This window comes from Hylobates moloch, unplaced genomic scaffold (assembly GCF_009828535.3).
Source record: "Hylobates moloch isolate HMO894 unplaced genomic scaffold, HMol_V3 SCAFFOLD_15, whole genome shotgun sequence".
NCBI lineage: Eukaryota > Metazoa > Chordata > Mammalia > Primates > Hylobatidae > Hylobates > Hylobates moloch.
Window position 1 is genome coordinate 11,865,242 of NW_026652290.1, and position 16,141 is coordinate 11,881,382.

Genomic DNA, 16,141 nt, shown 5'->3' on the forward strand with positions numbered 1-16,141 from the left:
AGGTGAGAGAACCCTGAGATGAGAGCAATCAGATCACATCTGGCCTGTTTGAAGAACAAGGAGGTCAGAGTGACAAGAGCAAAATGAGTGAGGGCGAAAGTCCTAGGAGATGAGGTTTAGGGCAACTTGGCCATTACAGGGGTTGGTGTTTTCAGTTTCTACTTTTTTAGAGAAGGAGGCCTCGCTATGTTGCCCAGGCTGGTGTTGAACTCCTGGGCTCAAGCGATCCTTCTGCCTTCATCTCCCAAGTAGCTGGCCTCTTAAGTAGCTGAGATTACAGGCACGAGCTATAGGACTTGGGTTTTTGTTTTTCTTTTTTTTTTTTTTTTTGAGACGGAGTCTCGCTCTGTCACCCAGGCTGGAGTGCAGTGGCGCAATCTCGGCTCACTGCAAGCTCTGCCTCCCGGGTTCACGCCATTCTCCTGCCTCAGCCTCTCCGAGTAGCTGGGACTACAGGCGCCCGCCACCACGCCCGGCTAATTTTTTTTTGTATTTTTAGTAGAGACGGGGTTTCACTGTGGTCTCGATCTCCTGACCTCGTGATCCGCCCGCCTCGGCCTCCCAAAGTGCTGGGATTACAAGCGTGAGCCACCGCGCCCGGCCATCATCAATAATTCTATACGACAAATGTTTCCTGTAACATCCCCACAATATCACCCGTTACCACAAGATCTTCCTTCAGCTGAATCTCTCCCACTCTAGGTTCCCACGCCGCCCCAATCCCTCTTGAAGCAGCCCTGAGAAACATCGCCCATTCTCTCTCCATACCACCCCCCAAAAATTTACGCCACCCCAACACTTCAACACTATTTTATTTTTCTTATTGATATAAGAAGGCAGGAATGTCAGGCCTCTGAGCCCAAGCCAAGCCATCGCATCCCCTGTGACTTGCACGTATACATCCAGATGGCCTGAAGTAACTGAAGATCCACAAAAGAAGTAAAAATAACCTTAACTGATGACATTCCACCATTGTGATTTGTTTCTGCCCCACCCTAACTGATCAATGTACTTTGTAATCTCCCCCACCCTTAAGAAGCTTCTTTGTAATTTTCCCCACCCTTGAGAATGTAGTTTGTGAGATCCACCCCTGGCCCCAAAACATTGCTCTTAACTTCACTGCCTATCCCAAAACCTATAAGAACTAATGATAATCCACCACCCTTTGCTGACTCTCTTTTTGGACTCAGCCCGCCTGCACCCAGGTGATTAAAAGCTTTGCTCACACAAAGCCTGTTTGGTGGTCTCTTCACACGGACGCGCATGAAAATGCCACTATCCCGTGTGGCTAATTTTTGTGTTTTTTTTAGTAGAGACAGTGTTTCACCTTGTTGACCAGGCTGGTCTCGAACTCCTGACCTCAAGTGATCTGCCCGCCTTGGCCTCCCAAAGTGCTGTGATTACAGGTGTGAGCCACCGCATCGGCTAATTTATTGCTATCTTACTTATTTAAAAAAGAAACTATACCTTTGGCCACAGAACTTCCAGTTTTTTTCCTATGTGAAGCAATTTGTAACACATCATTGTCAATTCACTTTTATTTTATGAGGATTTATTGCACAGCTACAAGCAGTTCCACATCAAAGACATTCTCTGTATTTAACAGAGGCCTGATAGGTGGGTGGGTCTATACGTAAGAATTGCCTTGGGACTTCCTATGTGTCATTAAGAAAGAATTTAACATTAGCTTAGTAACCAAACAAGATCAAATATACAGGTATTTAAACACAAACACACACACAAATACTTAGACTTTGTTGGAATTAAGCAAGTAATATTTAATAAAACAAAGATTAATTGTAGGCTGGGCACAGTGGTTCACACCTATAAATCCAGCACTTTGGGAGGCCAAGGCGGTTGGATCCCTTGAGCTCAAAAGTTTCAGACCAGCCTGCATAACATGGCAGAACGCCATCTCTACAAAAGAAATACAAAAATCAGCCTGGCATGGTGGTGTGTGCCTGTAGTCCTGGCTACTTGGGAGGCTGAGGCCAGAAGATCACTCGAACCTGGGAGGTGGAGGTTGCAGTGAGCTGATATGGTGCTGCTCCACGGAAGCCTGAGTGACAGAGTGAGACCCTGTCTCAAAAAAGAAAAAGAAAAATGCAAGAATAACATTTGATTTTTAAAATGTTATAAAAAAGAGGCCATGTTTGCCAGGCACCGTGGCTCACGCCTGTAATCCCAGCACTCTGGGAGGCCGAGGCAGGTGGATCACCTGATGTCAGGAGTTCGCGACCAGCCTGGCCAACACGGTGAAACCCCGTCTCTACTAAAAATACAAAAAATTAGCCGGGCGTCGTGGAGGACACCTGTAATCCCAACTACTCGGGAGGCTGAGGCAGGAGAATCGCATGAACCTGGGAGGCGTAGGTTGCAGTGAGCTGAGATCAAGCCATTGCACTCCAGCCTGGGTGACAGAGCAAGACTCCGGCTCAAAAAGCTAAAAACAAAAAACAAAAAGAGGCCATGTCAAAAGCACATAGGAGCCAACCAGAAAGAGCTCCCAATGGCCAATGCCGGAACTGTATGAACAGCAAAATAAATAACATAATGTTGATTATAACTTGAAGTATAGAATAAATAAGCACAAATCCACGCAGATATATATATATTTATATTTGAATAAATAAATATATAGAGAAGCGACAAATCTTTTTTTTTTTTAAAAGGGAGTTTTTTTCTGACCCCCGGTGGGGTGCAGTGGGATGTGATCTCGGCTCACTGCAACCTCCACCTCCCAGATTCAAGCAAGCTGGAGTGCAGTGGCATGATCTCGGCTCACTGCAACCTCCACCTCCCAGATTCAAGCAATTCTCCTGCCTCAGCCTCCCAAGTAGCTGGGACTACAGGCGCGAGCCACCACGCCTAGCTACTTTTTGTATTTTTAGTAGAGATGGGGTTTCACCATATTGGTGAGGGTGGTCTCGAACTTCTGATCTCAAGTGATTCGCCCACTTCGGCCTCCCAAAGTGTTGGGATTACAGGCGTGAGCCACCATGTCTGGCCTTCATTTTTTAATCATCAGAAATTCCTGCTAGTACACTTCTCTTTCAGAGGCTGTTTACAGAGGTGGGTCAAGACCTTATTAGTTTTTTCACACAAACAGGGAGGATTAAAGAGATCATCAGAATGCCTCGAAGAGAATAGGTTGAAAGTCTTAGATTATCTTAGTGTGCCATACCCCCTCCCACGTTTTGAGAACCCCTGCTTTCAGAGACTGTCACTTATCTGAGAACAGATGCTGTCACAGACATGCACAGCCTCATATTCTTTTCCTCTTTATCTTATCATTCCTCTCTGGTAACTTTACTGTTTTGTTTCTTTTTGCCTTTTGTGTCCCACCCCCATTTAAAAAAATGTGATGATCAGCCATGGCAGATTGTACATTGTTAATAGAACATCAAGACTGTCCATAATGATGACTTCAAGGCTCTTTGTAAGTAGATATTGCGACTTCATTGGTTGAGAAGAAACAAAGATACAATTCTTGCCAGACACTTGCTGAGGACAGGACTTAAAACCACCGCGCTTGGCCAGTAGATGGCGCGCCCCGCCCTCAGTGTGCATGACTTATGAATGAATATGCCCTCCCTATGCCCTGCACCCCGCCCCTCCCGCCTCTGCTAGCCTCTCCAGCTCACTGCTATCAGAACCACTGTCTGAAGCACAGATTGCCAAGGCCTAGCTTTAAAATGGTGTCATGGGGATTGAGCTGGGGAGAGGGATTTTCTGTGAAGGCAATGGGTTGAACAGCAGAAGGGTTGAGATGGAAAGGTGGCCGGGGAGAAGGGGCTTTTGCAGCCAACAGACTGGTCACATTTGGCTGGAGTTAGGCTGGGAAGGGTAATGGACTAATGTGGGATAGGTAGATCCAGAGCCTTGAACCTCCTACCAAGGCATTTTGACTTGCTCAGTAGGCCATAGGGAAGCCCTAAAAGGTTTTTATATATTTTTTAATTTTAGAGACAAGGTTTCAGCATGTTGCCCAGGCTGGTCTTGAACTCCTGGACTCATGCGATCGGCCCGCCTTGGCCTCCCACAGTGCTGGGATTACAGGGGTGAGCCACCGAGCCCAGCCAGGAATCACTAAAAGGTTTTGAAGGTGGCAGGATGAGAGCTGTACTTGCACAAGATTAATATGACCAGGTTTGCAGATGCAATGAATGAAAAGAAAACGAGAATCCAATGGAGAAGTCACCTTACAACAGGAGGGGTGGGCTGGGCACGGTGGCTCACCCCTGTAATCCCAGCACTTTGGGAGGCCGAGACCATCACCTAAGCTCAGAAGTTTGAGGCCAGCCCAACCAACATGGTGAAACTCCATCTCTACTAAAAATACAAAATTAGTCAGGGTTGGTGACGGGTGCCTGTAATCCCAGCTACTCTGGAGGCTGAGGCAGGAGACTTGCTTGCACCTGGGAGGAGGAGGTTGCAGTGAGCCGAGATCATGCCATTGCACTCCAGCCTGGGTAACAAGAGCGAAACTCTCACAAACCAACAACAACAAGATGGGTGATGGAGGAAGCATATACGTGACAATTTACAGTTCGGGAAATTCAGAGAAGTAGCTCCTCAACCATGTCACCCGTCAGTAGAATACTTCCTTCCAGAATCAGTGTCGGGAAATGTCCAGGAAACCAGGAATCGAGCCTACACATCCCGATGTCCTATGTGCATGCGCATGTGTGGCTAGCCAATCCCTTGCCTTCCTGCCTCTGGGAAGATTATTAGGTCTTCCATTTGTTTTCAAGTAAGAAGCAAAAAAAAAAAAAAAAAAAGAGGAAAAACAGCTTGAGTTTCTTTCCGTATCACAGCCTTCCAATGTGTTATTATTCAACACTGCAGTGTCAGATTTAGATTTTCCACCTCGAGGAATTTGGTTTAGCTTTAATTAGTTGCTGTGAATATTTCTGAGCCAACTCTGGAAAGCATTTATCTGGAAAATAGTTTCCACTAAAATATAAGCTGGATATAGGGTATCATTTTCCTAGGAGGGTTTGTATCAGTTAACACGGTTATAAATTCTCTCCAGCCCTCTGGATGACTTTTGCCACAAGCCCATCATCGTCATATTGGTTAATTACTTATTAATCACAATTCGAAATACCATATTGAGGCATCTGCATAGCCATCCAAGCTCTAGCCTCAGGACTTCAGAGCGTGAAGATTTTTCGGAGAAAAGATAACGCTTACAGGTTATTCTCATACAAGCAACTGATGCATTTATCATCCGGCAACTTTTCATAAAAACAAGCTGAAAAATACCAGACAAATGAAAAACAGACTTCAGCAGTTCCATACTGCTTCCTGAGTAACTGAAGAATGTGCTTCTTGTGGTTAAAATGAGAGATCTGTTTAATATGGATCAAATAGCAATACTCCAGGCATTTTCATTGACATTTCACTGTGACTTTTTGAACTTAGGAGTGCGGATACGAAAACCTACTCTTTCTTTCTGCTGTGCGGAGCCTGCATAATCTGCAGAAAGATTGCAGAGCCAGGCCAGGCGAGGTAACAGGCTACGTGGGGTTCATGTTCTCTCTGGTTGTTCCCTCCCCGTTTGTACTTCATTTCCATTCACACTGCTGCACTTCCCAGTTTTCCAGGATCTCTCCTCTGAAACCAGGCAAGGGTTTGTTCCCAAATCCCACCCATTGCCTCTCCAGCCCTGGACACGCTTACTGGACCACACATAGGTGGTGGGCATTGGTGACTTGTCCCTAGGGTCAGGGCACCAGAAACTGCCCAGAGGGACTGGATGGAGCACGGTGGCACTCAGGGCACAATGGAGAGCGGATTCAAAGGGCAAAGGAGCCGAGGGAAGCCCCTCCGCCCGAGCCTGCCCAGCGCCGGCCGGGCTCCGCTCCGGAGCAGCCCCGCCGTCTGGCAGAGACATGCTGTTTTGTTTAAATCCTCCACATTCTTTGCCATTTCCCCATTGGCCGGATGGGACTACCCTCCCCGCCGCGGCCGCTGCTGATGTCAGCGTCGCTCGCGCTCGCTCCTCCCGCACCCACCTCCCGGCCCCAGGCACACTGCATCGGCGCGGACGCTCCGGCCCCGGCGAGGTGGCTGCAAACTCGCGGGCACGCACGGCGCCCGGGGAGCCGAGGGACTCGGGGGAGGGGACGCGCGCGGAAGGCGCCAGCTTCCTCCCGCCCGCCCCTGGCAGCCGCGAGCCGAGGTTGGAGGCGCCCAGGGCCCCAGCCGGGCAGAGCCGAGCGGCGGCGTCGGCTTCCCTTTTCTCCCCGAGCCGAGCCCCGGAGCGGCGCGGGGACCGGCCCTAAAAAGAGCAGGAAATCTTGTTTACCGCCCGCGGAGAGGAGCCGATCGAGCCTTTGTCTGGAAAGTCAGCATCTCCGGCTCCGGCTGCAATGTGTTCCTGGTGACATTAGCATCGGGCAGACCCGCCGGAGGAGGGGGGTCGCCAGGTTCCCGTCTGCTTTCGGAGGCGGATCGAGCGGGTGACTTTTGTGCATTCGTTTTAATTTTTGGAAATCTCTTTTTTCCTTTCTCGCTCGTTGCCGGGCATGTCCTGATCTGGCGGCCGCTCCTACCACCCTGGGCTGCCGAGCAGAGCCGTCCCCAGCGGGTCTCCCTCCCTGCCTCCCTGACTTTGCAACACCGCGTTCCAGGAGGACCGGCCTCGGCGAGGTAGGAGGCGGGGGAGCTGCGAACACCCGGACCCAAACCCTGACATGCTCTGGGGCGGAGAAGAGGAAGCCAGGAGCTGAGCGCGCCGCGGGGGCTGCTTCGCCCGCCGGCTCCGAGCGCCGAGCTCCGGGCGCCCTGCCCTGCGCCTGGGCGGCAGCCTTGCTGGTCTGGGGGGCGCCCCCCGCTTCCCGCCCCGGGGGTCCGCGGCCGGCAGGACCATGCTGCTGAAAGAGTACCGGATCTGCATGCCGCTCACCGTAGACGAGGTAAGCGCCGCGCCCGGCCCGGCCTCGCCCGCTCCGGGACCCCAGCCGCCGCCGCCGCTTCCTGGCCGGCGAGCCCGGGGCGAGCGGCAGGAAACTAGGTGGACGTTACCCCGCAAGCCCGAAGGCTGGAGGAGAGGAGGGAGGGGACTTGCGGCTTCTGCTTGTCACCCCTGCAGGAGAGGGCGGCTCTGGGTGGGGCGGCGGACTCCGGATGGGCTCTTCGGGGGCGCCCAGAATCCAGACTGTTGGGGATCACAATGAGCCAAAGGGAGTGGGTGCGCCCCCTCCCTCCAAATAAGAAAATGAATAAAGCAAACCCAAGAGCCCCCGGCGCGCGCTGTAGCTGGGGTTTGGGGGGCATCCCGTCCTGGCCGTGGGCCCAGCCTCCCCTCCACGCCCTCTGCGGTCAGGTCGGGGTGCGAGGAGGAGCCCTGCACCCTCGGGATCTGCACGCCCCGAGCCCCGCAGGGGGAACCTCGGAGCCCTTGGGGGAGGTCCCTGCGGGGCCCGACTTCTCGCCGTCGCCGCGGGCTTGGGCGCCGCTCGCGGCACGTCCGCCCTTCGAGGCTCAGGACCCGGCTGTGTCCTTTCGCAAACCGCCTGGCTCGGAAACTTTCTGCGTCTCTTATTTCTTCCGCCGCGGGGAGCGTGGTCGGCCCGCGAGCCGGGAGCGGCGGGGTCTGCGACGCGGCCACAGGAGGGCGCTCCAGCACGTGGTGCCTGGGCCGCGGCTGCCGGCGGGGGGCGCCGGGCGCGGGGCGGGGGCTCGTCCTCTAAGCGCGGCTCTGCTCCCCTTCTCCCGATCCTGCGAAGCCGCGAGCTCCAGCATTCAGGAAGTGGTGACTCAGACAAGATTATTCTGGCCCCGGCTTCCCTTTCTTCCCCTTCTTCCTCCCCACCTTTGTGGTGATTTCACGACTGCTGAGCGTCTCTGTCCAGGGACAGCGAGGGAGCCCAAAGCCAAGCAAGGCAACGTGAAACTCACTAGTGTGGTTTGGTGTGGCAACACACATGAAATCAGCCACCTAGACCGTCTTTATATTTAAATCTAGTGCCTTGAAACTATCAGATATGTTATGGAGCCACTACTTGGTGAGAGGGGCGATGTGCTTTGGGAGAGAAAAAGATGCATAACTGAGAACGTGGCTGTGCTCACAGGGGCTGTCCGTATTTGCCATCTGGACCAAGGTAAGACCCAAGTACAATCCAAGACAAGATCAAAGTAGCTGCAAGTTTACAAAACGCATCACGGGGACATAGGCTGCCAAGGAGGGAGAGATCAGCTTCTACCAGAATGAACAACCGAGTTTTGGAGTTCGTTGGCATTTGAGGAGGTAGCATTTAAGCAGGGTCTGGAAGGGTGGATGCCAGGTGGGTAGACAGAGATTCGAGTTGCATATGACCTTGTAAGTGGAGAAGCAGGACATAGCTTTGTGGAGAAAGAGAAAGGCAAATGAATGGGACTGGTTAATAGGAGTCTTTCCAGAAAAGGTGGAGATTGTCCCACTTTGTGGGCAGTTGAGCTAGAGTAATTCAGCTGGGAGGCATGGATCCCTCTACTCCATCTCCTAATGACCTTGTATTTTGATATGAGTTTGGATTCTAGGAACAATGTTGGGACTGCATGAAAAACACAGAAAATTGCAGGTGATAATCAAGAAAAGAACCAGTTCTAGAACCTTCTCTACTAACTACAAAATCTCTTTATCCTAGTTGGTTCCCTTTTCAGGCTTTCTGAAACACTCAGGCAAATGCTTTTCCCACTTTTGTTTTTGTACCAAAATATCCACAGGTATACCATGGGGTAATTACATTTGAATGATATAGGTGGAGGCCCTTCCTTCCTTCCTTCCTTTCTTTTTTTTTTTTTTTTTTTTTTTTGAGATGGAGCCTTGCTATGTTGCCCAGGGTGGGGCGCAATGGCGAGATCTCGGCTCACTGCAACCTCCACCACCCGGATTCAAGCAATTCTCCTGCCTCAGCCTCCTGAGTAGCTGAGATTACAGGTGCCTGCCACCACGCCTGGCTAATTTTTGTATTTTTAGTAGAGACGGGGTTTCACCATGTTGGCCAGGCTGGTCTTGAATGCCTGACCTCAGGCAATCCGCCTGCCTCAGCCTCCCAAAGTGCTGGGATTACAGGGATGAGCCACTGCGCCCGGCCAGCCCTTCCTTTCTTAATTGGCCAACAAAATCAGACTCATCAGACTCCACCTGTAATATAATTTTAAATTCTTTAATGTATAATTCATTTTGGCCAAAGTATGATTCAGTTTCTGTAAGGTTCATACTCTGAAGTCATTTTCGGCTTAGTCAGAGAAGCAGGAGGGCAGTTTAGATTAATAGATGTTTCCAATTAGAAGGATTCAGATTAGCTAAATCTGATGATGGATGAAGAAATGAGACCTAGTTTGCGAGACGTTAAACCCCTAGAGTCAGAACCGATAGTAAATTCCACAGTCTCCACCATCCCCTTTTCCCCTGACCCTTTTTCCACATTGAAAACGAGGAAGCAACTTGAGTTTCTTTAAATAAGATGTTTAGGTAAACTTTGGAAGCCTAACTTTTTTTTTTTTTCTTTTTGAGACAGGGTCTTGCTCTGTCATCCAAGCTGGAGTGCAGTGGCGTGATCCTGGTTCACTGCAGCCTCCATCTCCTGGGCTCAAGTGATCCTCCCATCTCAGCCTCCTGAGTAGCTGGGACAATAGGTGTGTGCTGCCAACCCGGCTAATTTTTTTACTTTTTTTAGAGACAGGGACTCGCTGTGTTGCCCAGGCTGGTCTTGAACTCCTGGGCTTGAGTGATCCTCCTGCCTCAGCCTTTTAAAGTGCTGGGATTGCCAGGCGCGGTGGCTCACGCCTGTAATCCCAGCACTGTGGGAGGCTGAGGTGGGCAGATCACGAGGTCAGGAGATCGAGACCATCCTGGCTAACATGGTGAAACCCCGTCTCTACTAAAAATACAAAAAAATTAAGCAGGTCTGGTGGCGGGCACCTGTAGTCCTAGCTACTTGGGAGGCTGAGGCAGGAGAATGGCATGAACCTGGGAGGCGGAGCTTGCAGTCAGCCGAGATCACGCCACTGCACTCCAGCCTGGGCCACACAGCAAGACTCCATCTCAAAAAAAAAAAAAAAAAAAAAAAAGTGCTGGGATTACAGGCATGAGCCACTGCGCCCAGCCTGGGAGCCTAACTTTTGCTTCCACTCTTGGTTGGCTCTGGACCTGATTCAACCTACATGGAACTTCTGGAACTTGTTTCTCTTTAACCACCAGAGTTCATTGGTAGCAGTGTCCATACTTTTGAAAATGAAGCAAATGCTCATGCTTTGAAGAGTCAGTGAGAGGACCCATACTTTGCCTGCTTCTTGTGCCTGGCCTTATCCCTTCTCCCTCATTTAACCCTCTGGTGGTGGCGGGTGGTGGAGCATTAGTGGCACTGGTGTGTTATTATCTATATTTTGCAGATGAATACATTGAGATTCAGAAGGGTTAGGTAATGTGCTCCAGGCCACACAACTAGTTAATAGCCAAGCCAGAAGGAGAGCATGGTGAAACGCATTATTTGTTTTTCCTTACTCTGCTTTTTGCCTGTCACTAGTGTTTAATCCAGCAAAAGGAAAAACATTTCTTGAAAATAGATAAAGTCAGCACTATCAAGTAAATGAAAAATCAGAGGCCTTTTAACTTGCCATAGACGGTACTGGCCTCTACTATTTCTCTAGCTTTATTTTAACACGTAAAATGTTCTCTAGTTCCAGCAAAAAAGAACAGCTCTAGGAGATCAAGAAAATAAAACTGAACTACTGTCTAGATTAGAGTGTTGGTGGGGTTTTTTGGGGTGTGTGTGTGTGTGTGTGTGTGTTTTAGACATTAATTTCAGAGTAAAGAATTAATTAATAAAAGTAACTTTCCATAGATTAATTTTAATTAAAACATTTCATTGGAATAGTCCCTCGTTTGTGTTAAATGTGGTGGTCTCTGAACTCAATATAAGCCTGTTGGAAAGGTATGAACAGGAAAAGTTCCTGAGAGCTGAGAGTTGCTATAGAGAGAAAGTTGTCATTATTTTCATTTGAAACATTTGTCAGAGGTAGATGTAGATTCTAGAGTTTTTGTTTGTTTGTTTCTTTTTTTGAGCCGGAATCTCTCGCTCTGTTGCCCAGGCTGGAGTGCAGTGGGATGATTTCGGCTCACTGCAACCTCCGCCTCCCGGTTTCAAGCAATTCTCCTGCCTCAGCCTCCCGAGTAGCTGGGATTACAGGTGCCCACCATCACGCCTGGCTAATTTTTTGTATTTTTAGTAGAGAAGGGGTTTCACCATATTGGTCAGGCTTGTCTTGAACTCCTGACCTTAGGCGGTCCGCCCACCTTGGGCTCCCAAAGTGCTGGGATTACAGGCATGAGCCACTGCCCCTGGCCGATTCTAGAGTTTTAGACTTAGAAGGAGTATTGGAGATAATTTATAATTGAGCCATTTATTTATTTATTTATTTATTTTTGAGATGGAGTCTCGCTCTGTCACCCAGGCTGGAGTGCAGTGACGCAATCTTGGCTCACTGAAACCTCTGCCTCCCGAGTTCAAGAGATTCTCCTGCCTCAGCCTCCAGAATAGCTGAGATTTACAGGCTTGTACCACCCCGGCTGGCTAATTTTTATGTTTTTAGTAGACACAGGGTTTCACCATGTTGGTCAGGCTGGTCTCGAACTCCTGAGAGTTCACGCCCGGTGAGCCATTTCATTTTATAATGAAGTCTAGACCTGTAGTAGGTGCAGATAAGTTGTCTACCTCATTGACAAACTCTAGGCTAGAACCAGGTCTGATTTAAGGCTCAAGGCTGTTCTACTGTATGGAATTCTCCCTCCTCTGAGATTCCTTGCTGGAAGAAAATATTGTCCTGAGGACCCATGTGTAAAGCAGGTACACTGGCTCTACTCTCTGGTTGAAGGTGGCTGGGGACTCCGACCTTGTGTCTGCTTAGCGGGACACATAGGGTAGCCCCATTGGAACCTATTGGAAGGGTGGCCCACCTCCTCCCGCAGCCACTCGTTGGTCCCAGTGAGCGACCTGCTCACCAAGGAGGCTCCTTGGAGCACAGTCTGAAGATCACCCTGCACCTGCCACCCTCGCCCCAGAGGTACTTGTTAGTAAAATGAGCGTCTCTCAAGAGACGCTAAGCACATCCTAATATTATCTAAGGCAGGAATCCTTTTGTTTTCATTGCTTTCTTGACTGTTTAACCATTCTGGCCAGGCGCGGTGGCTCATGCCTGTAATCCCAGCACTTTGGGAGGCTGAGGCGGGTGGATCACCTGAGGTCAGGAGTTTGAGACCGGCCTGACTAACATGAGAAACCCCGTCTCTACTAAAAATACAAAATTAGCCAGGCGTGGTGGCGCATGCCTGTAATCCCAGCTGCTTGGAGGCTGAGGCAGGAGAATTACTTGAACCCGGGAGGTGGAGGTTGCGGTGAGCTGAGATCACACCATTGCACTCTAGCCTGGGCAACAAGAGCAAAACTCTGTCTCAAAAAAAAACAAAAACAAACAAACAAACCAAAAACCAATTCTTGTTTAATAGTTCTTGTTCTGACTGCATTCACATTAATGTGTATACTTTTAGGGATTGATTTCCAAAGCAAAGCGAGTAATATTCATTTCAGTAAGGCTGTCGTTTCAGGTGAATGGAGAATATTATTTACTGTAGGCATTAAAAGAAATTAATATACTTTATTTTGAGACGGAGTTTTTTGCTCTTGTCGCCCAGGCTGGAGTGCAGTGGCGCTATCTCGGCTCACTGCAACCTCCGCCTTCCAGGTTTCAAGCAATTCTCCTGCCTCAGCCTCCCGACTAGCTGGGATTACAGGCGCCTGCCAGCATGCCCAGCTAATTTTTGTGTTTTTAGTAGAGTCGGGGTTTCACCATGTTGTCCAGGCTGGTCTCGAACTCCTGACCTCAGGTGATCCACCCGCCTTGGCCTCCCAGAGTGCTGGGATTACAGGTATGAGCCACTGGGCCCAGCCTAAAATAATTAATATAGTTTAAACATTCAACCTCTTTTAAGAGCTTCCCCTCTCCTAGGGATGTGTAGGTATGGGATGGGGAGTGGGGAATCACAACGTTTTGGGTTTTCAAAAATGTGAAAGTGTATGCACAATGACAGGCAGTAAATGTGTTTTTCAGGAGCAGTAATTACTGGAAAAGTACATCTAGGTTCATTGCTTTAGCAGCCTGAGTGAGATCGCAGCACCCTGGCTGGCTTGTGTGGGCTTTGGCCTGTTTTCTGTTGCCTGGAGGTCTGTAGTGTTAGGCAAGTCTGAAAACTTTTTTTGAAAACTAGGTAACACTTTTGCCCCGGTTCAGAGAAACAGACTGAGTTCTAGAAATCAGCTAACTTGTACTGAGAAGGTTTTATGTATCTTTAACAAATTCAGCCCACCGGGAGAGGAAAAGGAGAATTTCAGACTAGAAATCAGGAATTTTGTATATTCCCAAGTGAAGATTTTTCTTGTAGGTTACAAGGAGGATGAGGCACAAATATATTACAAATATTAAAACGGACAAACCAATCGTATCTGGAAAATGTAGAGTTGTCTGGAAAAATAATCTTGGAAGCTGTACTTTTTGTACTATGCAACCTCTAATTTACAAATAACATCCAAATCATTCAAATGAACAGCGTTGCAGGGCTGCGCACCGCCAGGGGGCGCCATTTACATGGGACCCAATGGGAGTAGAGCAGTGTGATGGCCTGTAACTGACCAACCTGCCTTTTACCGCCCTTTCATGCTCCCAGCCCCTGCTGCTCTCCTGGGTTAGAACTTGAAAGTTTATACCAAACTCATGGGTTTACAAGTGTTTATACCAAACTCATGGGTTTACGTCACACCCTTAGCATCGTCTTTCCTGAACACCCCATCTACGATAGCTTTTTCTCCATGTAAATCTCTGGCCAGGCACAGTGGCTCACACCTGTAATCCCAGCACTTTGGGGTGCTGAGGCAGACTGGTCACTTGAGGTTGGGAGTTCAAGATCAGCCTGGCCAACATGGTGAAATCCCATCTCTACTAAAAATACAAAAATTAGCTGGGCATGGTGGTGTATGCCTGTAATCCCAGCTACTCAGGAGGCCGAGGCAGGAGAATTGCTTGAACCCGGCAGGTGGAAGTTGCAGTGAGCTGAGATCAAGGCTGCACTCCAGCCTGGCTGACAGAGCGAGACTCTGTCTCAAAATAAAATATAAAATAAAATAATCTTTTCCTTGATATTTTCCCTAATTATATCCTCTATTATCTGCCTCTCCACACCTGTTTATTCCTTCAGAGCATTTATCGCAATTCGTACTTATTTTGTCTAGTTGTTTGTTATCTATCGCCATCATTATCTTTCCAACGTAATCCACATGAGAAAATACTGATACAATCTTTTCACTTATTTTTTTTCACACTAAGTCTTTGAAATGGGGTGTGTGTTTTCCGTGGACACGCATCCCAGTTTGCACTGGCCACTCTGCAGTGCTCAAGGATCACGTGTGACTTGTGGCTGCCATACTGGACAGTGCAGCTCTGGTGCTTAAACTTAGGGTCCACACATAGTAAATACTTGCTGAATGAATGGATGGAAGAAGCTGAGGAAAACAGAAACCTTTTAAGGAACCCTGATCCTCTATGTCCTCCTGTAAAAGGTTTAAAATTTTTTCCCTTGTATACTGCCTGAAATTTTACCAATTAGAGATTCTTTTGTATTTAATACATCCTCATTAAAAAATTTCTTAGTGATACCCCTGAGAAGTTTGAAATCAGTCACATATATTTAGGAGTTATTGCCATCAGACTGCTTTCCCCCCAACTCCCGGAGGAGTATGTGTATTAGTTTTCTTTTCTTTTTTTCGTTTTTTTTTTTTCCTTGGAGTCTTGCTCTTGTTGCCCAGGCTGGAGTGCAGTAGCATGATCTCGGCTGACTGCAACCTCTGCCTCCTGGTTTCAAGCGATTCTCCTGCCTCAGCCTCCCGAGTAGCTGGGATTACAGGTACCCACCACCACGCCCGGCTAATTTTTGTATTTTTAGTAGAGACGGGGTTTCTCCATGTTGGCCAGGCTGGCTTCGAACTCCTGACCTAGTGATCCACCTGTCTTGGCCTCTCATCCCAAAGTGTTGGGATTACAGGCATGAGCCACTGCACCCGGCCTCTTTGCTTTTTTACTTTGAGACATAGTCTTGCTCTGTCACCCAGGCTGGAGTGTAGCATGCGTGATCTCAACTCACTGCAACCTCCACCTCTCGGGTTCAAGTAATCCTCCCGCCTCAGCTTTCTTTTTTTTTTTTTTTTTAATTAATTTTTTTGCACACAAAAACAATAAACATTTTCTAATAATACATACAAACAAAAAGATGCGTATCAAACATATTAGGAAGGTTGCACATGGGAAGTCGGGGAATAGAAATGGGGGGTGGGAGTTAAAATAAATGAGAGAGGGACTTTATATGGATCAGTGATAATAACTCAATCCTCTATTTGACAAAGAAGAGGGAGAAGGAAGAGGAAGAAAAAGAAAGTGGGATAAAGGATCAGAAAGGGAGGAAAATAGAAAAAATTAGAGTATGACTCCAGGGTAGACCTGTTTTGTTGTCACTGAGTTGGTTGGTTAGTTTGTCTGTTATATTTTTCATGTTTCGCCATGTTGGCCAGACTGGTCTCGAACTCCTAGCCCGAAGTGATCAACCCGCCTCGCCCCCCAGAGTGCCGGGACCACAGGCGTGAGCCACCACGTCCAGCCCCCACATTGCTTCTGGCCTCCGTGGTAGACCTCCGAGACGGAGCGGCCGGGCAGAGGCGCTCCTCACTTCCCAGACGGGGTGGCCAGGCAGAGACGCTCCTCACTTCTTCCCAGACGACAGGTGGCTGGGCAGAGGCGCTCCTCACTTCCCAGACGATGGGTGGCCGGGCAGAGGCGCTCCTCACTTCCCAGACGGGGCGGCCGAGCCGAGGCGCTCCTCACTTCCCAGACGATGGGTGGCCGGGTAGAGGCGCTCCTCACTTCTTCCCCGCCTCAGCTTTCTTAGTAGCTGGGACTACAGACTAGCACCACCACACCTGGCTAGTCTTGTATTTTTAGTAGAGACAGGGTTTCACCATGTAGGCCAGGCTGGTCTCGAACTCCTGACCTCAGGTGATCCACCCGCCTCGGCCTCCCAAAGTGAGCCACCGTGCCTAGCAGTATA

At 49.0% G+C, this 16,141-nt stretch overlaps 1 protein-coding gene across 1 annotated transcript in view; it reads left to right on the forward strand.

Moving 5' to 3' along the window:
• Positions 1-6,039: 6,039 nt before the first annotated feature.
• The window catches only part of PITPNC1 (phosphatidylinositol transfer protein cytoplasmic 1), a 320,302-nt gene continuing 310,200 nt past the window's right edge, over positions 6,040-16,141 (forward strand). Inside the window, exon 1 of the mRNA XM_032178375.2 lies at positions 6,040-6,923. Within this exon, the coding sequence (XP_032034266.1) occupies positions 6,876-6,923 (48 nt within the window). The 5' untranslated portion in view covers positions 6,040-6,875. The remainder of the gene's footprint in view (positions 6,924-16,141) is intronic.